Raw genomic sequence first — 24,442 nt, 5'->3', positions numbered from 1 at the left:
TAACACCACCTTCTTCTCAAGCCCTCAGAGAATGAGTTTGGTTCTTGCAATTTTCTGTAAGTAAAAAGTCATTGTATTGTGTATATATTGCTAATTGTGATTTATTTTGGCTGTGTAATTCATTTTATTCTACACTTACAGTGTATCCAGTCTGAATTTTTGTATGCCCAAGATGAAGTGAGTTCTCTCACGAAACGGGTTAATGACAATTGCCTGCACATCCCCGTCGGCGTTGTTGGACAAATCTTGAATTTTGGGACTGGGAATGTGATTACATCTTCCACGATTCTCTCCATGGGCTTCCATATAAAAATTTTTTGCATGTTGCACTTTAAATGAAAGCAAGGAACTATACGGACTGTAAAGACTTGTTTGAACAACATATGTGCTGTATATGATTATACTGTGTATTTCTGTATTGTATATATTTGAACACATCGCACTTTGCACTTTGCACTTTTACATGTGGACAGGAATATATGTACATTCGTTATAGTGGTGTCCTAATTTGCATGTTTAGCAAAGGCCCATGGGGCATATATATATAAAAAAGAGGTCACCATGACTAGGAGGGGTGGTATAATACAGAACTAGGCTAGCTGGAGAGAGAAGAAAACTGAAGCTGAAGCTGTTGCTTTTTTGGAAGGCAAAGCTTGTTTCTAAGCTTTGGAGCTAAGAAGATCATAGAGCTGAATCTGCTAGCTGGAAGAGCTGAACCCTTCTCCTTGAAACAACTGCAATAACTGACAAGAGCTGAAGAAGCAAGGAAGAGCAAAGAACAGGAATTGCTGGCAGCTGAGCTTGTAGACTCTTTGAAACCAGCACCCTAGTACAGAGCTGCCCCACTTCATCTTGCTAGGAGAAAAGGGGAACTGCTCCTAGGGCAACAAGCAAGCTCCAGGATTCAGACAGCATCTTCACAAACAGAGTCCTGCTGTGGCGAGGCCTTTTGGATATTTCGGACGCTATTCCAGGCATAGCCTCTGGCCAATAGCCATCACTATAACTTGGTCAAAATGGCCCATTTATTAAGCATGTATTAAGCATTTCTTCCACCTTGCCTCAATTACACCTGGCATCCAGATCAGAGTGTATTCAGGCTTCTATCTACTGGACTGGTTGATCCAGCAGTGCAGCCTCAGCCTAAATAGGCTGGGAGTTAATCTGGCTCAGCTGCACTTGGGAGCTGTTGCTGCTCTTGAGACTGCGCTGTGCCTTGGCCAGGATCCTGCAAAGAAGAGCTACTTTCAGAGGCCTGTTCTGGATCCAGGCTGGGATTGCATGCTGCCAGTGTGGCAGTTTGCCTCCTTTGCGCTGCCATAGCTCAGGCCTGCTGCTGCCGCTGCTCTTGTGGTATGGGAGCAGGTCCTGAGGGGCGATGGGCTTGGGCTTGGGCTTGGGCCTCTCCTGGGGGAGGCTTGCTGGCTGTCTCCTGGGCTAAGGGCAAGGTCTCTCCTGCAGGCTCTGGCAGGTGGCCTCTGGTACTGCTGCAGCATGGTCAGTTGGTGCCTCTAGTGTCAGACCCTCCCTGACCCCTCTGGTCCTTTTGGCTCCCTGTCCTTGACTCCTTGAGAACTTTCTCAGAGTCACTGGGCTGGTCAGAGGAGACCGTGACAATTAGGAATTCTAAAAACTTCCAGAGCATTTTGGAATCCAGAAGGATTCATGAGCCTCTGTGGGTTGAACCTTTTAATGGGTCCTCCCATTTTTCAGGGTGTTGGGGCCATCTTCACCATTGCTTTCGGACCATGATTCAGGCTGACCCTCCAATCTGGAAAGAAGACCTCCCCCACAAAGGATCAGTGCAAAAGATTAAGTGTGGATTACTCAGTTTTGCAACTGTGTGTGTGTGTGTGTGTGTGTTTGACCTTCTGCTTTCTCCCAAAGGAAAGAATGGCTGTTTTCACAAATGGCACTAAGGCCACCATTTAATCTTTATTGTTTGCTGTTGTTCTTTGCTGTCATAGACAATAAGAGAGAAAGAGCACACAGAGAATGTTTGTTCTAATCAATACAGCTCTTTCAACAGATTTATAGACACAAGCAATTCAAATTCTTGCACAAGCAGGTTGAAAGTGGATCAGGCAGAATTTCTTAAGGTGCTTTTAGCAACTGGTTTCTTCCCACCAGTCGGGGTACTTTTGCAATTGACAGGCGGACCTGACTCCCACAAGCCACACAGGAACGAGCGTATCAGTTCCAGTGCTCATTGCTGATAGGCTAAGCAGAGAGGCAAGACAACTGCAAACAGGGATGCTAGTCCCGTCAGGGGTGGGGGATCCCCCGCTCCCACCCTCAACTAGGGTTGCCAGCCTCCGGGTGGTAGCTGGAGATCTCCTGGAATTCCAGCTGATCTCCAGGTGACAGAGCTCTGTTCCCCTGGAGAAAATGGTTGCTTTGGAGGATGCACTCTATGGCACTATACTCCATTGAGGCCCCTTACCTTGCCAAACCCCGCCCTCTCCAGACTCCACCCCCAAAATCTCCAGGAGTTTTCCAACCTGGACCTGGCCACCCTCCCCCCTGCCCCTGCTTACCTTGCTGGCAGGGTGGGGGAGTCTGATTTGGCTCCCTGGGGAGCGCGAGAGCACTCCCAGGGCAGCACATGTCCTGCACGATGGTGTCCCTTCCCAGAAGTGACGTCGTTGTGCAAGCCAGGAGTGTGCATGCGTGAGCAGCGCATGGGAGAGAGGGGAAGTCATAAGGTAGGTGCCGGGCCTCCGACCTCCTTCCCGGGGTGGGGGGACCTGGCAACTCTAACTGCAAACTGTAAAGAATGCTGTAAGGATAGCACCAAAACTGCAATGGTATTACTATGCTAGGAAGTGCCTCTTCTTTGAATGCAAAGGATCTCCATCCCAGTGCACTATCATTGACACTGCTGGTTTCAAACTGAATGTAGCTGGTTTGGATGACAGCCAATGCCAGGCAAGCAACTATTTCCCCAATAGAGAGATGAGCGCAATCTTCCCTGTTTTCTAGATCATTGGGCCTAACCATTCAAATTCAACTTTTTAGTTTGGTGCTGGGAACTCAGGTCTTTGCGTCATTTTCTATTTTTATCATACTTTTATGCTTGCAATACTTCCTGTTCAAAGCCCTGTGTGGACAGTATGGTTACAGGGGGAGGAGCTACCATTAGGAAGCACCCTTTGCGGCATGCTGTGCTGCACAGGAATACATGTTGGAGCAAATGTTACTGGCCTTGTCAATCAAATTTGTGGTGTGAAACTATGCCAGGGAGGAACACATTCCCACCATTATCTGTGAACTTCTCTAAGTTCTCTCTCCTTTGCTGGGGAGAGGTTGCCTAGATGACCTTGGAGGCTACTGCACCATCCCTGCTACTTTCCCCTGTTTTGCTGACAGTTAGAAAAAAAGCGGGGGGGGGGGGTTAGAACTTTTCCCGCTTTGCTGATCATTGGGAAGGGGAGGAGGTTAGAGATGCTCCGCACTTGGAAAGCCTATATATGTAGATGCTTGCATGTAAATGTTATTCCTGGCAAAGATGGCGTAAGTGTATGATTCTGGCAGCTTATCAATAAAGAACTTCTACTACCCATAGTAAAGACTTTTGAGAGTTGCTTGACGTCCTTACACATAAGCTGTCTAGACCTAAGTTGTTGAGAAAGAGTAGCAAGCAACAGGTCCCCCAGGGTGTCAAGGGGCAATGCTTACCTTTCCATAGACTGCTGTGCGCCTGCGATCCACATAGGGAAGCTGCAGCAGCAACCTGCAAGGAGGAAACACCGGCAGGCCGTTTGTATGTATTGACCTTCCCTTCCCCTGCCCAACCCTGACAAAGGTAGGGGAACTCTTACGGGAAGTAGTGGGGGCATGTTGGATCAGCGCTGCCATCCTGAGGCTGAATGAAGTATACACAGTATGTAAACATGCAGGCTTGAGTAGACTTACTGCATCAGAACGACATGGTCCTTTATGTCCAAGGAGCCCAGTTGGCGGTTGACTTCATGCAGGAGCTTGAGGCCTTGGTTTCCAGAGCCTCGGCCATCAAATTGAACTACCACAGCCCCCATGGAGCTGGAGAGAGCAGTATCCCAGTCGAGATGGAATTCCTCTGTGGCCTGCTGGCTTCCTGGAGTTTCTGGGCTGCAAAAAGGGCAGTTACGGTTTACAGTTGTACAAAAATATTTTTAAATCTGAAACGAAAAAATCAAAATGACCCCAACAATTCAAAACTGCCCCCCCCCCTGCCAAAAACAGGCTGAAGGCAGGAAAAGGAGGAACCTTTTCTGGTATTCCCTGTGAGAAGTAATAGATTCTCATGTATTCAGGTCCTGTAACATTACAGTATGGCTGTTTTAAAACCATCCTAACAATCTTTTCCCGTTTGCCAACATTTCAGTTAATTAAGATACACATAAATTAGCACATTGGCATTTTTTAAATATAGCATTTATTGGAGAATTTATAAATTGTAGGGTTGATGGAAGGGTGGGATGCAGTTTGTGAAAAATGAATGAAATGTAGCCCCATATTTCGGTGACAATAACAGATATCTGTAATTCGGTTTTAAGAATAGGTCCAATGGCCCCTTCTTGGAAAATGGCTAATATAATCGTAATCCCAAAACAGGGTAGTGATCCTCTGAACACTGCGTCGTACCGTCCTCTCTCTCTCCTTAATCAAGACTACAAAGTGTTCACATCAATCCTAGCAAAACATATAAACTCTTTTATCACACAACTGCATTCATAATTGGGAGAATATAGGATTTGGATTGATTAACTACTAAGCCTGAGACTAGGCCAAATTCTGTTAAAATTCTGTTTTTTTCTAGCTTGTAAATGGTGTAAGGAGGAAAGTGGGTCCATCAGATATAGTAGCATGTCATCTGCAAAGAGACTGATCTTAAAACGAGAAGGTGTTAAGATTAATTCCTTTAATGTCATTATTTTCTGATTGACATGGCTAAGGGTTCAAGAGCAATTGCAAAAAGGATAGGGGAGATGGGGCAGAATTGGAAATTAAGGTCCAACAGACAATTCATTGGTATATTTATTTACAACTTCAAAGCATGGCAGACAATATAAATCTAAAAAGAATAATAAGCTCCCTGAAATCTGACTTTGAACAGCTTTTAGATACCTCAACCTTTAAATGTAAAGGCTTAATCTCTAAAACTTAAAATATCATACTTATCCAAAAAGAAAACTCCAATTTATCAAACCAAATAGTCAAGACTGTAACATGGACCTCTATGAAGAACACTGGAAAAAGATTTAGACATCTAGTGCTCTCAGCTCAAATATATTAGTCACTAAATTACAAACTTTTAAATTGGTAAACAGGTGGTATATGACTCCTCTAAAGTTATCACACGTCATCGAAATTGTCACCACTATGTTGGAAAGGCTGTTGGTGGAAATGCCACTTACTTGACAAATTTTAGAAGGATATTTTAGCCACAATTAAAAAATAATAATAACAACATTCGATTTATATACTGCCCTTCAGGATGAATTAACACCCACTCAGAGCGGTTTACAAAGTATGTCATTATTATCCCCACAACAAAACACCCTGTGAGGTGGGTGGGGCTGAGAGAGCTCACGAGAGCCGTGACTAGCCCAAGGTCACCCAGCTGGCTTCAAGCGGAGGAGTGAGGAATCAAACCCGGCTCTCCAGATTAGAGTCCCACGCTCTTAAGCACTACACCAAACTGGCTCTCAGATAAAGAGATAACAGGCTATGAAATCTCTCTTTCTCCAGAATAAATTTTTTTGGATTTGTGGGAAAATTTTAATATCTCTAAAAATTAGAATAGCTCATAATAAGTTTACTCACTGCTTCTAAAAGCGCCATTGCTTTATTTTGGAAATTAAAAAAATCCCAACCTCAGAAATCTAGTTTGCCAAAATCTGGGATCACTTTATCTTAGAGAAAATACATGATAAAATATATCAATCTGAACATTTCCTAAATGAAACAAATTTAGAGAAATGGTTCCCTTTTTTAGAAAAGGGTTCCCTTTATAGAAAAGAATAATCTCCAACCCAATTCAAAGCTTTTACAATCCTTAATAACTATATCATTGCTCAAGTTTGGCTTCTGTTTTTTCGTTTATATATATACTTGTTATTGTATGCTAATTGTTATTTCTTAATTGTATTGTGTACACACAATAAAGTTTTGTTTAAAAAAAGAAAAAGGAATATGATGAGACAGTTAAGTACAACAGGACTTGGTCCAGCAACTAAGAAACTAGTCAAGGAACCCTAGTCCCGGTGCAGGGCCGTTTCCAGATGGCTTACCTGAAGCCGCTCCATGCCACAATGTTGTGGATCGTGCCGGGGAAAACGCGAAATATCGCGTTTTCTTGCATGAGTTTTGTGCGACATCGCGCAAAACTCGCACGAGAAAATACGATATTTCGCGTTTTCCCCGGCACAATCCACAACATTGTGGCACGGAGCGGCTTCAGGTAAGCCATCTGGAAACAGCCCAGTTTGATTGGTACTACCTGTTTCCAACTGGATGCAGCATTTTGGATGGTGACAAATGTCATGCCAACAGAGCTGACTCTATAAAGATGTAAGGACAGAGTGCCTGTCCTGTCTGCCTCATGGTACGGCTACCCAAATGGGCCGCATTCAACAGAATAAAATTGTATTTGCTGTCCTACAGACGGCAATCAACATAGTTGAACAATCTAACAAAGCGCAGACGTATATGCCAAATATAAGGAGTTTGGACAATAGTAAAATGTTATTGAAGATCAATATACATATTGGCAGGGTTTTTTTCTGGAAAAAGAGGTGATGGAACTCTCAAGAGGGAAATGAGGGAGAAATACACGGGCCCCCTTACAAAACGGCCATTTCCTCCAGGGGAACTGATCTCTGTCTGGAGATCAGGGGGCGGGGCCACCGGACACGAGAGTTGCCGGAACTCTGTTCCACTGCTTTCCCACTGAAAAAAGGCCTGCATATTGGAATATATGAGATAAATAAAAGCAGCATGATAATTCTAGATGAGTAGCTATGCCTGAGGCATATTTAAACTAACCAAAAGGATTTGATGGCCAATGGGGTGGGGATTTTGGCCCTCTAGTCTGCAAGAGGTGCCCCTTGAGGCATACCTTTAAAAAGACACAGTGGACAAACCATAGTAGAGGCAGGGTAAGGGGAAAGGATTCAGACCCACAGTGCCATGATCACAAAAGTGGCTGCCTTAAGTCACTGAGCCATGCTTCTTGAACCCCTACGTCTATTCAAGCCTTCATGTCTGTATGATAAATTAAGGAGAAAAAAGAGCTATGCTTTGTGAGCCACAAGCTGCATTTTGAGTGCTTATTTTTGGACTGTGTGTCTGGTTTTCCAAGAAAGCTTGGAGTTGTCCAGCTACCCCTCATTCCATCGCCTTGCTCCAGAATGGAACATTTGAGATTGGCCAACAGTTATTGAGCTCTTCTGGGTCCAGGGTAGGCTTCTTTAGAAGTGGACACACCACAGCCTGTTTCAAGGCTGGGGCAACATCCTCTTCTATCAAAGAGAGATATTAAATGCACAAAGGTAGAATAAGGACATGGAGGAGCAGCTAAGAGAGTAGGTGGGGGTTATCACTCACAGGATCAGTAGCAATGGACAGAAGGCACATTGGTTTGGAGGTGGCACGGTCACACGCACAGACAGGTCTGGTTGTGAGGGAAAGATGGGGGAAAAAAAGAATCATGAATACAGAAAAGTAACCCCATGACCTCCCCTATTCAAACATCTTTCCTCACAACAAATCAACGAAACAGTTAAAGTGCTTCAGTCTTATGACCTTTGACCGCTATAGACTCTGCTTCAAAATTATGGGTTCTTCATAGTTTCCAATGGACCATGACACTCACAGTGACAACTCATAACAGCACCTACATCTTTGCTATTGCACCACATCCTTGCTTTAGAGCTCTTGGCCCAGGAAACTGCTCACACACGTGGGCAGAACAGCCCTATCATGACCCCCTGCCAGTATCTTTCCCAGCAGTCCCAACGTTCTTGCTGTCACCCATCTCAAACACAGTCGTGGGGTGCCAGGTTTAATCTGGGGACAGGGTTTCTCTGCTTTTGGTAGTGTCACAGCAAGGAAAACCTCAGTATGGTTCCCATACCACAATAGGTCCTTGATGGGAGAAACAGCAGCTAACATTCTATCCAGGGCTTTTTTTCAGCGGGAACATGGTGGAACGGAGTTCCGGAACCTCTTGAAAATGGTCACATGGCTGGTGGCCCCACCCCCTGATCTCCAGACAGAGGGGTGTTTAGATTGCCCTCTGCACCACTCTGCGGCGTGGAGGGCAATCTCAACTCCCCTCTGTCTGGAGATCAGGGGGCGGGGCCACCAGCCATGTGACCATTTTCTCCGAGGGCAACCCACTGAGTTCCACCACCTCTTTTCCCAGAAAAAAAAGCCCTGCTCCTATCTATGCAGCTGTTTTAAAGATTGAGAGAGCTGCCCAAATATGGAAACCTGGGCTGCTTCCACAGGGAGATGATTCTCTGTGCCGTTCTCCCTGCTGCTGCGAATATAGAGGCATTCACAGTGACAATGGAGCAGTCACAAGGACGTTTTCCCTTCCTTTCCTAGCCTCAACCCTCCATGGCTGCCCCTCCCACCACTGCTACCAGAGGCTTTATTCAGACTTCTTGAAAATCAGCTGCAGCAATGTTCTAGTTTCTCAGCTGTTATTTGTAAATGTCTCTAGTCCCTTTAGCTGCAGAGTTATAGGGAGAAAGGGGCAGCCGGTATCTTTCCCCTTATAGCTCAGTAACCAAAAGGTTTAGACACTTGAAATCAAGAACTACTACACTGTTGCAATAGACTATTATAATGGTATAAGTGGGGGTCCCATGAGAACTTTCGTGGAGCATCTCATTTCCCCTCCTCCACCACTTCTTCTTCCCATTCCCTGAAAGCCCTCATAGCCTCTCCTTTTTCATGCTTCCTTCCTTCCCAGCCACCCTACCTTTATTTGCCACCCTGTCTACAGCTTTCCTTCCTTACCTCCTCTGGCAGCATCTACTTACATCATTCAACTTTCCTCCATTTTATCCTTGCAACAATCCTGTGAGGTAGGTCAGGCTGAGAATGTATAACTGACCCAAGGTCAAGCAGTGAGCTTCCACAGCAAAGAGGGGATTTGAATCTGGATCTTCCAGATCCTGGCCTAATACTCTATCTGCTACACCACACAGACTTTTGCGTGGTGGTTGCTGCTGAATAGTAGTAAGCAGCTGACGATGGGTAAGTCACGTGGTAGTAAGTCACCAGGGGTTGCTGTCAGTGAGTCTTTCCTCAAAGGCCAAACCAGTTCTGGAGAGAGCCCTTTCTCCTCTTCCTGCCTTTTACTGACAGAAAATGAGGCTTGAAGACTAGCAGTACTGTTATGATTGACTAGCAACAGCCACAACAACAACTAAGCTTCTTAAAGCTACAAGCACTGCTTCTACTATTGGGGGTAGTTCTATCCCCTGATGTACTCCCCCCGCTCCCCCAGAATTCAGATTTTTCTGCAAAACTGGGACTTTTTCATCCTTGAGAAAGCTCTGTCTTGTTTGTTTTTGGCTCCAGGCTTCAGATTTAAGTATTCACAGACTGGGGCATGTTGAGAATTAGATATATTGATAACTTTATAGCAATATAATAATAATAACATTTCATTTATATACCGCCCTTCAGGACAACTGAATGCCCACTCAGAGGGGTTTACAAAGTATTATCCCCACAACAAAACACCCTGTGAGGTGGGTGGGGCTGAGAGAGCTCCAGAGAGCCGTGACTAGCCCAAGGTCACCCAGCTGGCTTCAAGTGGACGAGTGGGGAATCAGACCCAGCTCTCCAGATTAGAGTCCCGCGCTCTTAACCACTACACCAAACTGGTAATATAGCTATTACCAAGACTTTCATTGGAGGGGGGAAAACGGCTGCCCCAGGAAAAATGGCAATGTGGACAGGAATGGAAAAAATGCAAACCTTCCCATCCACATGGCATCCAAAGGAGCTTTTGACTGCAATCTTTTCAAAACAATCACAGCAAATCTGGGCTGATTCCACATGGCTCACCTGAAGCCGGGACGTTGTGGAACATGCCGGAGAAAACGCGATTTTCTGTGTTTTTTCCGGCATGTTCCGCAACGTCCCGGCTTCAGGTGAGCCATGTGGAATCGGCCCTGGTTTGGGAAAGCAGACACAGAAGCAGGATGAATAGAAGATGACCTCATGTGGATGCTTGTGAGAAAAGTACAGCTGAAAGGAAGCCATGGAGCAAAACCTCTGTGTGGAAGCAGCCCCGATTGACACACATGGAGCAGGCTCTTGGCCATGTTCAGATTGCCACAAAAGGGACCCCCCTTCAGTACAGCCAAAGGTCAAATATTCCCATAGGTTCTAACTCCACCAGTAACTACTCCCCAAACATATCAAGCCAGGCCCTTCCTAAGCAGTGTAGCGGGGGGGGGGGGGGGGCTGCTGCAGACGTACCGTAGCTGGCCAGCCGGAGGGTCCGGAATTCCACTAGAGGTGTCTCCTTATGCATAAGGCTATCTTTCAGGAGTTGGTTCTCTTCTAGGAGAAGAAAATCTGGGGGGAGGGGAGGGAATGAAACAGATATCGACTGGATCAGCAAGGGTTGGAAAGCCTCCAGCTCACTCTCCAAACTTATTTGTGGATGCCAGCCTTTAAAAACAAATACTTCTCTACACAATTGTATGAATTCGCTAGTCTTAACAATGACTTCTAAAACAGCAGATGCTTTTTTCAGGGACAATAAAATGATATTTTTGTTGAGACATAAAGAACACCATATTTTTGTGTGCTTCACATGAGTCTCCCTTAGTCTGGAGGTTTAAAAAATTCTTCCCTTCTCTCTACTTTTCCTTTTAAAATGCTTTCTCTTTAGATTTTTACTGCTGCAAATATTAATGTCTAGCAGTTGAAAAAATGAGTTTGTCAAATATGTTTTAACAGAAGGGATAAAACAGTTACTTCCTAGTGTAGTTACTGAACTGAAAATCATATGAAGCATTTATGTTAAGATGGTAATGGAGGAATTTCTTGCAAATTAAATTGTGCCTCATACAAAGAGTCACCAAGAAGTGTGGAAGAAGGAGAACCTCACTTTGGAAATAAAAAAAACAATTTACTTATTAGACACTGGGGGGAAATTGGGGGATCATTCCCTCTGCCCTCCTATGGTTCTGCTATACTGAAATTCAAACCTTTGAAGATCTTTAGATCAAATTCCCAAGAATCAAGAAGGCTCACACCCTAAATGAAATGACAATATGGGAACCTGCTCATCTGTAATAAAAAATACCCCCCCACACACACACACACTCTGATACTCACCATGGGGGTTAGCTGTAGAGTGAACAGAGACTTGAGGGATTCCGGGCCCTGTAGAGTGAAGGAAATTCAGATCTAGCCTGTGCTGGATGGAGCAACATAAACCATTGCACACTGCTGCATGAAAAGAGGAATTAGATAGGTGCAATTTTAAAGTCTACGACTCCCCATTCGAGTAACAAGTGGAGAGAGGCCTATTTCAAGCTCCCCAGCCCCCAAACCTGGGCTGTTTCCACACTACTTACCTTCATCTGGAACGTTGCGGAACGTCACAAAAAAACCGTGGAAGATAGTGTCTTCTCGCGTGAGTTTTGCATGATGTCGAGCAAAACTAGCACGAGAAGATGCTATCTTCTGCGGTTTTTTCGTGATGTTCTGGAACGTTCCGGATTGTTGGAAATAGCAATGTCTGGTGTACAACAGCAGCAAGAAGGAAGAAGAGCCTACCATGCAGGGGGCAGCAAGGGTCACTTAGTTAGGACAGTGAGAGCAGCACCTCTCTTGTTTCCTGGGGGTCATTTCCTTGTCTTGTCTCCTATTGGGCTAAACAGGGCAATATCCTGCTTCTTCTCTCTCCTGCCACACTTCTTCTCTCTCTCTGCAAGATGTAGTCAGTTAGCTAGGATCTCTCTTTCTCCTCTTTACTATCAAGTATGTAATGTCCTCAAATAAAACTTTTTGCCTCTTTAATCAGCACAGTGTAATTCCGCTGCATTATTTGTACTCATCCATCACGGATGAAGGTAAGTAGTGTGGAAACGGCCCTGTTCTATGCCAAAGTGCAGTTTGCTGTTAAGAAGCAGCCTTGATATTCCAAGTATCAAAGGAGAGAGCTAAAAAGATCCCATTTTCAGACTTCCTCAATGAGGTACTAAGGTTGTACCAAATTTCAGCTTTCTACCTACCGCACAAGTACCTTAGTACCACTGTGAATGACCAAGTCTCAGTGCTTATTTGGGTCAGGTGCTCAGGATCACCTGTCATATTCAAATCCCCCTGCAGCTGTAGCTGATGCTGTTGGGGTATTTCTCTTATTTGAACCCAGAGTGGGAAACTTGGAACAGAAGGTGTTTGTTCCTATTGAAATCTCTCCCAAGCATGGGAGCCTGCTTGACCTTGAGCAGTCCATGAATCACACAGCCTGTTTTCCTGAATGCAGAGTTAGAAAACTGTTAGGAGAAAGAGGGGGGGGGAATCAGGAGCAGCCTTGGGGAACCTCTATCTGCGTGATACTTGTCTGTAGTCGCCAGTCCTAGCAAAGATGGCTTAAGTGTGTGATACTGGCATTTTATCAATAAAGAACTTTTACTCGTGAAGTCTCTTGAGAGTCACCTGGCATCCTTACAATTTGCTTGCAAATCCTAGTGGGTATTCTCGTAGACACCCACCTTTGCAGAACAGTATGAAATGTTCCAGTCTGGGGCTGAAAGAGATGTCTACGAAGGAACAGCCTGGTCGCAGGCCGCAGGTCACACAGGTGCGACTGAAGGAGCCATCCAGGTCCATGCTATCCAGGAAAAAGAAGAGAGGCAAGTACTGCGTGTCTTTCTTGCTCTAAGACACTTCCTGTATCCTGTCCCCTAAGATGGTCCGTTTCCAGATGGCTTACCTGAAGCCGCTCCATGTCGCAATGTTGTGGATCGTGCCGGGGAAAACGCGAAATATCGCGTTTTCTTGCGTGAGTTTTGTGCGACGTCGCGCAGAACTCGCGGGAGAAAACGCGATATTTCGCGTTTTCCCTGGCACGATCCACAACATTGCGGCATGGAGCGGCTTCAGGTAAGCCATCTGGAAATGGCCCTGGAGGCAGCTTCACAGCCTTCTCAGTCCTGATCTCTTTACCACTAATGTTAAAAAGCCAAAGTGGACTCACACATGAGAGTGCTAAGTTTGGCAGTAGGAAACACAGCTTTCCATGTATTCTTAGGCAAGCCACTCTCTCTCAGCCGAGATCCAGAGGAGTTAGCCATGTTAGTCTGTAGTAGCAAAATCAAAAAGAGTCCAGTAGCACCTTTAAGACTTTACTGTAGCATAAGCTTTTGAGAATCACAGTTCTCTTCATCAGATGCAATCTGATGAAGAGAACTGCGATTCTCAAAAGCTTATGCTACAGTAAAGTTGGTTAGTCTTAAAGGTGCTACTGGACTCTTTTCAATTCTCTGAGCCAAGTCTATCTCACAGGATGGTTGCTAGGTTAAAATGCAGCATATAAATTTGTTACCAAAAGCTACAAAGAAATATGCAATGAATCCCCCTCCGCTCCTTCATGAAAATCTGAACTTGGGCTACAAGGCCAGGGGAGGGGGAGATAAAATGTCCTGAATAAATAATAGTGTCCTGTCTCCTTAGCATTATCATAACAGGCACCAGCAAACATTGAGTGATTTATACACTGCCTTTCCACCCAAATAGAGTTCCCAAGGTGGCAAACAGATGTAAAACATTAAGACAACATTTTAAATATATCCATATTTTTATTGTATTTATATATGCATTTTAATACAATAAAAATATAGACATATAAACAAGCACATAAACACACAACCAGAGAGGAGGGCCAATAAGAGTTTACTGGAGGTATGCCAAGCAAAACAAAACTGGAGGGGTATGCCAAGACAGTGAAAGAGGAAAACAGGAGAATCTTCCTGGGGAGGGAGTTCCAGAGTTTTTGTGCCACAACTGAGAAGGCCCTTTCTCAGGTTGCCACTAATCTAGACTCAGATGGCGGGGGCACCTGAAGCAGAACCTCTGAATGGGAGAAGACAGTCCTTAAAGAAATTGGCTGCAAATCATATAAGGCCTTAAAGATCAATGCCAGCACCGTGAATTGGGTCTGGAAGCAAACAGGGAACCAATGTAGCTAGAACAAAACTGGAGTAATAGGGTCCCTACAACCTACTCCAGCCAACTGTGGCTGCAGCATTCTGACCCAATTGCAGCTTATGGACAGTCTTCAATGGCAGCCCCATGTAGAACACATTGCAGTAATCTACTTTAGATGTTACCAGAGCATGCACCCTGTTTAGGATGGCACTGTAATCGTTCAAATTATGTTTCTTCCACAATCTCAGATGAAGAGACCTCAAAGATGAAACCAGACAGAAATGTGAAGACAATGCTAGGGAAACTAGCATTTAAGACAACAGAGGCCTCTTCCTGAACGCACCCACCTTAAAGTGCATTTGTATCTTTGTTCAGTTCAATAGTGTGTGAGCTTCTGCATATGAAAGCTTCCAACTGACCAGAAAAAACAGACTAGGTTTCTCTTTTTCAATGACAGCTTAATATATCAACAGTTGTAGCAGAAACTTTTCCTAGCATGGAGGTAATTATTGTCACCTACTAGTTACATTGCCATTAAAAGCACAACCTTACCTAGTGATAATATCATAAACCCACCTTTGGACTATTGCTAGGGATTTGTAAAGGTTGTATGAGGAAGAATTCTCTCCCATAAGCTGTTTCCCTATCTCCACTGTGATTGTTTCTTTCCTTAATCTAAACTCCACCTAGCAGGGCTTTTTTTCAGCAGGAACGTGGTGGAACAGAGTTCCAGCACCTCTTAAAAATGGTCACATGGCCAGTGGCCCCGCCCCTGATCTCCAGACAGAGGGCAATCTAAACTCCCCTCTGTCTGGAGATCAGGGGGCAGGGCCACTGGCCATGTGACCATTTTCACCTAGGGCAATTTAAACTTTAAAAAACTCCCCCTTTGTTCCAGCTGACCCAAAGTGACGTCATTGTGCGGTCCTGAGTTCTACCACCTCTTTTCCCAGAAAAAAAGCCCTGCCTATGAACATTTCCATATTTCACTCTGCAACTCTTGGAACTGAGGGTGTCGTTCTTTGAATAAATCACTAGGTGACAGCAGGTTAACATTGTAAAAAAAGGCACACGTGCAGTTAACATGAAATTTATGCCTATTTCAGATTTTCATGAGGGGGCTGGGGAGGATGCACTCGATATTTCTTTGTACCTTTTGGGAACAACTGTACACAGCCTGTAGTCTGTCTGACTAAAAGTTTTAAATAAGTAAATTATGTTGGGTTAATGATTTGGTTACTTCCCATCAGAGATGGTGGTGATCAAATCTCAACTCAGCCATGACATCCCTCGATAGCCTTAGGCCTTCCATATACAAAATGGGGATCATCCTGGCCGAAACAACAGAATTCTTATAAAGTTTAAAGTGCAAACTTAAAAGTTACACCCTTTTAATCCTTGTTTAGGCGCCGCTGTAAAGAGTATCAGACTGGGGTGACCTCGGGTTCTCTCAAAATTACAACTGATCTCCAGACTATAGAAAAAATGGCACCTTTGGAGGGTGAACAATATGGCATCACACCCCTGCTGCACCCCATCCCTCCCGAAACTCTACTCTCCCCAAATCTCCAGAAACTTCCCAACCCATAGTTGGCAAACCTATACATAGCCTGTTTGAGGGAAGGGTGAGATAAAAATGGGTAGGTCCAAATGTGAACTGATTTAACCAGGGCTTTTTTTCTGGGAAAAGAGGTGGTGGAACTCAGGACTGCACAATGAAGTCACTTTGGGTCAGCTGGAACAAGGGGGCAGTTTTTTAGATTAAATCGCCCTTGGCAAAAATGGTCACATTTGCCGTGGCGCAGAGGGCAATCTAAGCTCCTCTGTCTGGAGATCAGGGGGCGGGGCCACCGGCCATGTGACCATTTTCAAGAGTTGCTGGAACTCTGTTCCACCGCGTTCCAGCTGAAAAAAAAGCCCTGGATTTAATGTTTGAAAAATTCTATATAAAATGTCGACTATTAACTGGCTCACTGTGGCAAGAATACACTTCATTGGAAACAGTCTAAATTACTCACCTGTACAAGTGTCTTGTGGAGGGATTGTCTTCGGTACTTAGGAAATACCTAAGAGCAAGGAAAGAGTCGATCAGACACGCTTTCTCCTCACTTGCTACTGTCTCAAGGAACTGCTGCAGGCAAGGATTGTAAACTGCCTAATGCCGAGTTAGGATGCCTGTTGCTCAGTATGGTCTACTCTGACAGGCGGCGGCAGCTCTCCAGAGCCCCTCAGGCAGAGAAAGGAGGCTCCCAGCTCTTGTGACTGATGGTGCCAGGCCCAGGGATCGAACTGGTGACTCCCTGCGTGCAAAGCAGGGCTTCTGCCACTAAGCCACTATCCCCCTCCTCCTTATGGTCTCTGGGGACTCACAGCTGCTTGCTGTGCTCCCGGTACCCCAGGATCTTGATGACATCCCAGTCTCCAGAGGTCAGGAGGCGCACACTACTTTCCTTGCGGCTGGGCTGGCAATAGATAAAAAGGAAAGGGGTGAGACATACATGTGTTCTCCACAAGTGCTGTTACTTTTTAAAAACTATCTCTGTGCCTGCCGAAGCAAACTTCCACAATTTCATCTCTGTGTCAGGAAAAGCTTCTTAACTTTACAGTTACCTGATGAAGCAACATATAAATCAAAGAAACAAGTAATTAAAGAAATTTCTGCAAGTCAGGAAGCTTATCCGTGACCAGATGCAGGAGCAGCAAAGGAAAACAAAAAATGAATAAAAGACTCGCATTTGCCACACACAGAACTCCAGAATAAGGAACTCTCTGGGAGACCGTACGTTCATTTGTGACTGGGGCGGGGAGAGAAAGTGAGTGAGTGAGTGCAAGCCAAGTGGTGCTGAGCTCCAATGGAACAACATCTAGTGTGAGTCAGAACATGAGCAGCTCTTCCATACATCACAGGGATGGCGTATTCTAGTAGAATTTCTTCTTGCAGTCATGGGCCATCTTATCTATCCTGTGAATAGTTCTGTTCCTACTAAATAAGGAACTGGGCTTTGAAATAAGGAACAGGTGGCAAGTCTGCAGAGGTAAAACATATAGACTGTTCTTGAAGGGGGGTAGGGTATATGAACATTGGCCTCAACATGCCTGGGAGCCAAGCTACAAGTGACGAATTACACTTGCCTGGCAAGTGAACAGACTCACGTGTGTGGAGCGCAAGTAGAGGTCAAGTGAACAGGGAGGAATACACGTGAGTCTGTTCACTTGCCAGGCAAGCGTAATTCACCACTTGTAGCTTGGCTCTGAGCTGCTCTCCCAGTGAGCAGAAGTGTGTGGGAAGTTATCAGAGACAGCTCTTGTAACCTTTTCTTGACCTTCAGACAGAGCTCCCAAATGACTGGAAAGAACCTGGGCCAAACCATGGCCGTTTCCACACGATTTTGCACGAGAAGATGCTGTCTTCCGTGTCTTCTGTGTGATTGTCCGCAAGCAGGTAAGACGTGTGGAAACGGCCATGGTTTGGCCAAGGTTCTTTCCGGGAGTTTTGCGCAAAACTCCCGGATAACAGCGTCTTCCTGGCACGATTTTGCATGAGAAGACGTTGTCTTCCGGATCTTTTGCGTGATGTTCCACAGGCAGGTAAGACGTGTGGAAACGGCCCTGCTCTTGTGCTTTTAAAAGCACCTGCATGTGTACAAAATCAGTGAGTGATGTTCTTCAAGGCATGCAGGAAATCATCCTCATCTTTTAAAGTCTGCTCCTATGAACGGGCACAAAGGAAGGGGGCAGCGTCCCAAGGTGTCTGCGCCCAGGGTCACTCAAAACGTTACTTCTTTTACGAGTTCGCCACAGAGCCAACCTGTGTCCCGCACAGTCACATGGCAGCTCTGGGGAATGGTTGTATTAAAAAAGGAGAAGCCAAATAGGCTCACGCTGGGAGAGGAAGAGTGCCTGGCTTTCTCCTAAGTTTTCTTCCCTGTGCAAAAACCATGCGGGGGCTGGGGAGTTTTCCTGTCTTTGCTGCCACGCAGGCACACAACAGCTCTATGTGGTACGTCATATCTGACGAAGGGAGCGCTAACTCTCAAATGCTCATATCCTGGAAATCTAGTTGGTCTTTAAGGTGCTGCTGGACCCAAATCTTGCGCGTCTGCTACAAACCAACACTGCTACCCTCCTGGAACTATCTTGTTGAGAATACCAAAAGGCTGCCCCCTTTTTTTTTCCTGGAAGAGCTCCTGGGCATTTTAAATTAAACAGTAGGCAGAAAGTCAGATGTGTCCTTCACCTTAGTGTACCCAGGCAATGAAACACTTTGTCAGTTAAATTTCTGCCTGCAATACAGATCGGAAAGGCACATGAGACCTACTAGAAACCCCCCAGCAACCCAATTGCCATGGGAGGCGTTTTCCGGTGGGAGTCAGGTTACCAACCAGTCCCTGAAGCTGTCCCTTTAACAGAAGTTTGCTCTGCCATAAACAGGAAACAACTCTGTGTCACCAAAAGCTTCACCTGTAGATTTCTGCATATTAAACCCCTTTTAAACTGTATGTTACAAATGGTATGCTGTTACATTGCCCTGAGCCTGCATCTAGAAATGCAATAAATAATAAAATAATAATAACAATTTTAAAGGCAGAGGAGCAAGCCTGGCTGGGTTTGTTTCTGGCGAGTTAACAATTCCCCCCTATTGGGAACATTATTTAAAATCTCATGGCCATTGTATGTGCTAGGAGGCCTAGATGGCTCTGATTTACCTGTGTGGAAAGCATGGTGACGTGGTGGAATTCCCCTTGGGCTCCCTGTTTCACGGGCACAGGCAGAAAGAGCGTTTCGGCATCTTCAGAAAAGACTGGCCTCCCCTGCTGTTATAAGAACAAGGATGTGGGTGCATCGCAGGATATCCCAAGTTTATTGGATGTGGCTGAGCTTTCCATTGCTTTCCATTTCCTGTCTCACTGCCTTGTAAATCGGGCCTGTGATCTGTCCAGCTCAGTATTAACTACTCTGACCACAGGCTCTCTGAGATGATGATGATGATGACGACAACAACAACAACAACAACATTCGATTTATACTACTCAAGTCAATTAAGTAGGGTTTACTCCTAAGGAAGTGTTCTTAAAATGGCATTGCTAGTATCACAAATTAGGTTCTTGCAAAAAACACACCATTGAGGGGGGGGATAATATAATAATAACATTCTATTTATATACCGCCCTTCAGGACAACTTAATGCCCACTCAGAGCGGTTTACAAAGTATGTCATTATTATCCCCACAACAGCAAACACCCTAAGAGGTGGGTGGGGCTGAGAGAGCTCCGAGAGAGCTGTGACTAGCCCAAGGTCACCCAGCTGGCTTCAAGTGGAGGAGTGGGGAATCAAACCCGGCTCTCCAGATTAGAGTCCAGCGCTCTTAACCACTACACCAAACTGGGTTTCAAGCAGCGCACTTTCACACTATCTGTGGTAGAGAATATGTGAGTGAAAAGGCTAGAAAATGTCATTTCTTTAAAGTAAGTGAAAAAATCTAGGGAGAAACCTGGAACACCCTTGAGGTGGATGCGTCTGAAGGTCTTGCTGAGCACAAATGTGAATTTAGTGTTTGATAGACCCCCCCCCCCAGGGCTTATTTGGAGCCGGAACGCACAGGAACGGCGTTCCGGTAGCTCTAAAAAGAGGTCATGTGGGTTTTGGCCCCGCCCACATGGTTCCCTTTCCTGGGAGTGAATGCCGAGCGCTGCTGGGCTGCAAAGGTGCTTTCATTCATTCTGCTCTGCTCTTTTACTTTTATTTGTTCAGGGGGGTGGGGAGAGAAAAAGCATGAATGCCGAGTGCTGCTGGGCTGCAAAGGAAGGCAAGGCGCTTGCATTCATTCTGCTCTGCTCTTTTACGTTCATTTGTGACTCTGGCGGGGAGAGAAAGTGAGTGAGTGAGTGCAAGCCAAGTGGTGCTGAGCTCCAATGGAACACAAGCTGCTTGGAATTCATGCTGCTTTATTTTCATTTGTGACTTGAGATCGAGTGAGTGAGTGGCTGCAAGCAGGGCCGGCTCTCCAGAGGAGGGTAAGCTGCTTTGAGTTAATTTTCCTTTAAAGAAATACCTGGAGACTTTTGCTGAAAGGGGCCTGAGGGGTGGATGTTGCCTTCTGACACACTTCTGGTGATGTTAGGGGGTGTGACATATGCTAATGAGTTATGCTAATAAGTTCCTGCAGTTCTTTTTCTAGGAAATGACCCCTGCTAACCACTATGCCACACTCATTCTTGTTAGTGAACGGCATTGTGTGGGTGCTAAAAATAAAATAAAAACTTGTCGTTTGGCACTGTGGTTTGCAGAACAACCTCCATGTGGATGCAGACTGAGAGGGAGAAAGTATATATATATATGCCACAGAGGAGCAGATAGCCAGTTTGGGGTAGTGGCTGGACCTGACTGGTTCCCAGTGCCACCTCCTTGAACCAGTCACAGATACTCAGCCTCACCTATGGGGGTGTTGAGGGAATGAACTGAAGGCAGCCAGAACCACACACGTTACCCACGTTGGAGGAAAGGCAAGAGGAACAGGTGCTAGGTATATTGTTGAAGGCTTTCATGGCCGGAGAACGATGGTTGTTGTGGATTTTCCGGGCTGTATGGCCGTGGTCTTGGCATTGTAGTTCCTGACGTTTCGCCAGCAGCTGTGACTGGCATCTTCAGAGGTGTAGCACCGAAAGACAGAGATCTCTCCATGTCACTGGGTAGGTAGTGTGCTAGGTAGATTCTACTTAGCCTTCACTGTGAATAACAGCTGGCAGACCTATCCTTAATTCTCAGTGGACTATTTAATTATTTTACTTTGGTGTTGGTCCAACTGCTTTCGAAGGTAAACTGGGTTCAATGTTGAAAAGACTACAGCTGTCTCAAAAAACCTGATCCAGAGTTTGTTCTGTTAACATCTCTCTGTTTCAACAGGGCCAAGGAAGCTTCCTACCATGCACGGGCCACTAATTGCCTTTCTTCTCGTGGGTCTTCTGCTGCCTCGTGGATTGGATGGGCACTCACTGTCCCTGGCTACCCCAATGGGGAGCACTTCCAAAACCAACCGTCCCCCCTCTGTCTCCACCCATGCTCCCGGTAGTACTTTGCTTAGTTCCATTCTCCCCAAGCCCTTCCAGTCCCGCTTGCCTCAAAGTGGTGTTTCCTGTGACGGCGCGGAGGGCAATCCAAACTCCCCTCTGTCTGGAGATCAGGGGGCGGGGCCACCAGCCATGTGACCATTTTTGCCAAGGGCAATTTAAACTTTAAAAAACTCCCCCCTTGTTCCAGCTGACCCAAAGTGACGTCATAGTGTGTTCTTGAGTTCCTCCGCTGAGTTCCACCACCTCTTTTCCCAGAAAAAAAGCCCTGACAGTTACCATATCTGAATTGCGGCATTTCCATCTACAGGCTCGTGTTGCACAATACGCTACTGAGGGTGGGGGAGGCTGCTTCTTTTCACAGCAGTCAGATTTCCAGAAAGGCAACTCAATGACTACCCTGTTATTACTGCTCCCCAGAGGTATTCAATGCAGATATGCATCCTAGTACAACAAGAGCAGGTTTGTTCCTAATCACCTGACTCAGATATTCTTTCAGCCAGGACAGCGCAGAGAAGGCTGTTTCATAAAGTTTGCCAAGGCAAGCCCAGGTTTTTTCGCAGATGCCTCACATATATATTATAGTGAACGTATGTGCCATCACTGTACTTGTGGGTTTTCTTATGCCCATTCAGTTATTCTTAAGTTACATTCAGTGAAGGTTGTCCGGGGTCTGAGGCTCAGCCCCCGGACTTACCGGGAGGAAGGGATGGGAAGCAGCCAGGAGACAGCTACTCAGCCGCCCCGACAGTCGCCCAGGCCCCGAACAGGCCAGCAACAGAGAGGGAAAGGAAGCCCCAAGGGTCAGACAGGGCAGGTGGAAGCCAGCTAGCCCCACCGGTGGGAGGCTAAGAGCCCAGGCAGGGAGAGTGAGGACAGCCTGGAGGGGACCAGACCAGAGGAAGAAGGCACAGGAGACAAGGACAGCCAGCCAGCCAGCAACCTTACCAGTAGGGGAAGAAAGGCAGCAGAGGCAGCACAGGGCCACACCTCAACCTGCAAGCAGGGTGGAAGGGAATAGCAAGGGCCAGGTGAGGCTGGGAGCAAGGCAGCCTCAGGTGAGACTGCCTGAGGCAGTCAGCAAAGAGAGTCTGGCAGCCAGCAAAGGAAGCACAGGTGTGGCTGGCCAGAGCAGCCAGCAGAGCAACACCAGATGTGGCTGCCTAGGACAGCCTGGGGGGCGTGGCTGGCAGGTGGAGCCAGGAATGGGTGAAGGGATGTAAGGGAAATGCACCCAGAGGATGGGGTGAGTTGTATAGGAGCATGGTGGAGTTTAGGAGAGAAGCTAGAAAGAGGAAGAGCGAGAGAGATGAAGGAGAGGAGGAAGAGCAAGCCTGGAGAAGGCGAGGAGGGCAGAGGCTTTGGAGAGCGAGAATGAAGGGGAAGCAGCCGGGACTCTGTCAGGTTGAGCAGGCTTGCGAGTGGACTGAGGAGTGAGGGTGATGTATACCCCACTCCTTCCACAGGGCGAGAACCTGCACAGTCCCTGATGGCCTCCCAGAATCGAGGTCAGGCATGCCGGCATAGCGACGCCTGTGGCAGGACCTGACAAAGGTACAACTAAACAGGTGATTTATGCTCCACCTTTACCCAAACATTGGTCTCGGGGATCATATGTAAAGTGAACACTCATCAGTTCTTTCTTACAAATGGATGTATGCACATACATGCCAGAAGTTTGAGAGTTCCCTGTTATGTGTGTGCAGGGCTCAAGTGTTATGCACATCAAGGATCCGCTGCAGCCAGTCATAGCTCCCTGTCTATTGGACCCATGCAATATTGTCAGGATGTCAATTCTCTAGCCAGAATAACGCCATGTTAACTTGTGTTATAATCAGTAGTTGTCTAGTTTTCCTCCCTCTAGGCCCAGGTGTTGTCCAGGCCGCTCATATCCATGGGAGCGAAGAGCCTTATCTATCCAGTCCAGCCAACGACCTTGATGTCCTCGTCTTCTCATGCCTTCGCAGACAGGACTAGGGGGAGATTGGGAATGGGTGTTTGAAGTGTTGTAACTTTCCTTTTACATGCCATTCTCAACAAAGCTTTCGTTCAGCCAAGGGCCTCTACAGCCTTTGGATTATGGACACCTGTATCCTGAGCATAATCTTTCAATAAACCTTTTGGAATCAAGAGACCCTGTGCTTCTTGCAAGAGAGGGGAGACGAACTCTAGATAACTGAGATTCCATAGTCTGACAAATATGCATATTTGTGTGCACATGACAATTGCATTTATGGTTTGTACTTTGAAGCGTATGCCAAAGTGTGAAATGACCCCATATGCTGACACTCTTAAAGTTTCTTGTTTCTCTGAGATATTAGAATGCAGCAGACCTTAGTGACAACAATAAGGACCAAAATAATGTCAAGTCTGTTACCTGCATGTCCACCCAAGCATCTGAGGTCACTTTGTATTTCTAAAGGAAACAAACAAGGTTGTTAGGTGAGTCTCTGAGACAAATTACACATCATACAAATTATCACCAGTGCATTCTGTGTTCACCCCTAGAGGACAGACATAAAAGCATTAAAATGAACCAGAGTTCTAAGAGTAGACAACATCCATCCACTCGTCCTGAGCAGGGCTGAATGTCTTAAGGGATAACTAATCTTCATGAAGTGGTCTTAATAATGTGCTCCTAGGGGTACCGCCCAGGGGTCCTGTCTAAGCACCTTCTGCATTACCATTCCAGGAACCCTCTCTTTGCTCAGACCTGTGGAATAAACTTGGCTATCATGGCTAATTTTTTTTCCTTTGAATTGGTGGCTTTCACATGATGACTTCAGGCTGTCTTAAATCATCCCTTTCTTGAGATTAATTACTAGTGGAATTGAAGCTGGGTTCCACACAGCAGTTAATATAGCATTATATTCTGTACAAAATCTGGCAGCTCCCTTCCCCATGCACAAGAGCTACTATTATGTTTACGTGGAAGTAAGTCATGTCCAGCAAAGGCCCTGCAATTGCTCCTTTAAATTGTCTTTCTTCTCTCTTTTCATTCCACTGCTTTTCCGTGCCGAATTATTTCCTGTTCAATCTTGCAGCATCTCCTTAACCAGTTCCTTTTCCCTAGTCATAACAGCTTTAGTTACTGCTTTTCTCTTTTCAGCCAAACTTATTGCTCACTAATTCTTTTTTAGAAGTCCCATGATCATAATTTCTCAATAGTTCAATTATAATTATAAAAATTCACCACTAC

The 24,442-nt window shown here is 45.8% G+C and overlaps 1 protein-coding gene across 1 annotated transcript in view; it reads right to left on the bottom strand.

Moving 5' to 3' along the window:
• LOC129327278 (inactive dipeptidyl peptidase 10-like) overlaps positions 1-24,442 on the bottom strand; it is an 86,503-nt gene that overhangs the window by 19,023 nt on the left and 43,038 nt on the right. The window contains exons 12-21 of the mRNA XM_054975773.1: positions 23,621-23,659; positions 18,882-18,989; positions 16,546-16,637; positions 16,194-16,241; positions 12,741-12,859; positions 11,356-11,403; positions 10,489-10,587; positions 7,591-7,657; positions 3,916-4,110; positions 3,679-3,733 (exon numbers count right to left, since the gene is read on the bottom strand). Coding sequence (XP_054831748.1) covers positions 3,679-3,733; positions 3,916-4,110; positions 7,591-7,657; positions 10,489-10,587; positions 11,356-11,403; positions 12,741-12,859; positions 16,194-16,241; positions 16,546-16,637; positions 18,882-18,989; positions 23,621-23,659 — 870 coding nt within the window. The remainder of the gene's footprint in view (positions 1-3,678; positions 3,734-3,915; positions 4,111-7,590; positions 7,658-10,488; positions 10,588-11,355; positions 11,404-12,740; positions 12,860-16,193; positions 16,242-16,545; positions 16,638-18,881; positions 18,990-23,620; positions 23,660-24,442) is intronic.

This window comes from Eublepharis macularius, chromosome 4 (assembly GCF_028583425.1).
Source record: "Eublepharis macularius isolate TG4126 chromosome 4, MPM_Emac_v1.0, whole genome shotgun sequence".
Lineage (NCBI taxonomy): Eukaryota > Metazoa > Chordata > Lepidosauria > Squamata > Eublepharidae > Eublepharis > Eublepharis macularius.
This window is presented reverse-complemented; position numbering and strand designations above follow the sequence as displayed.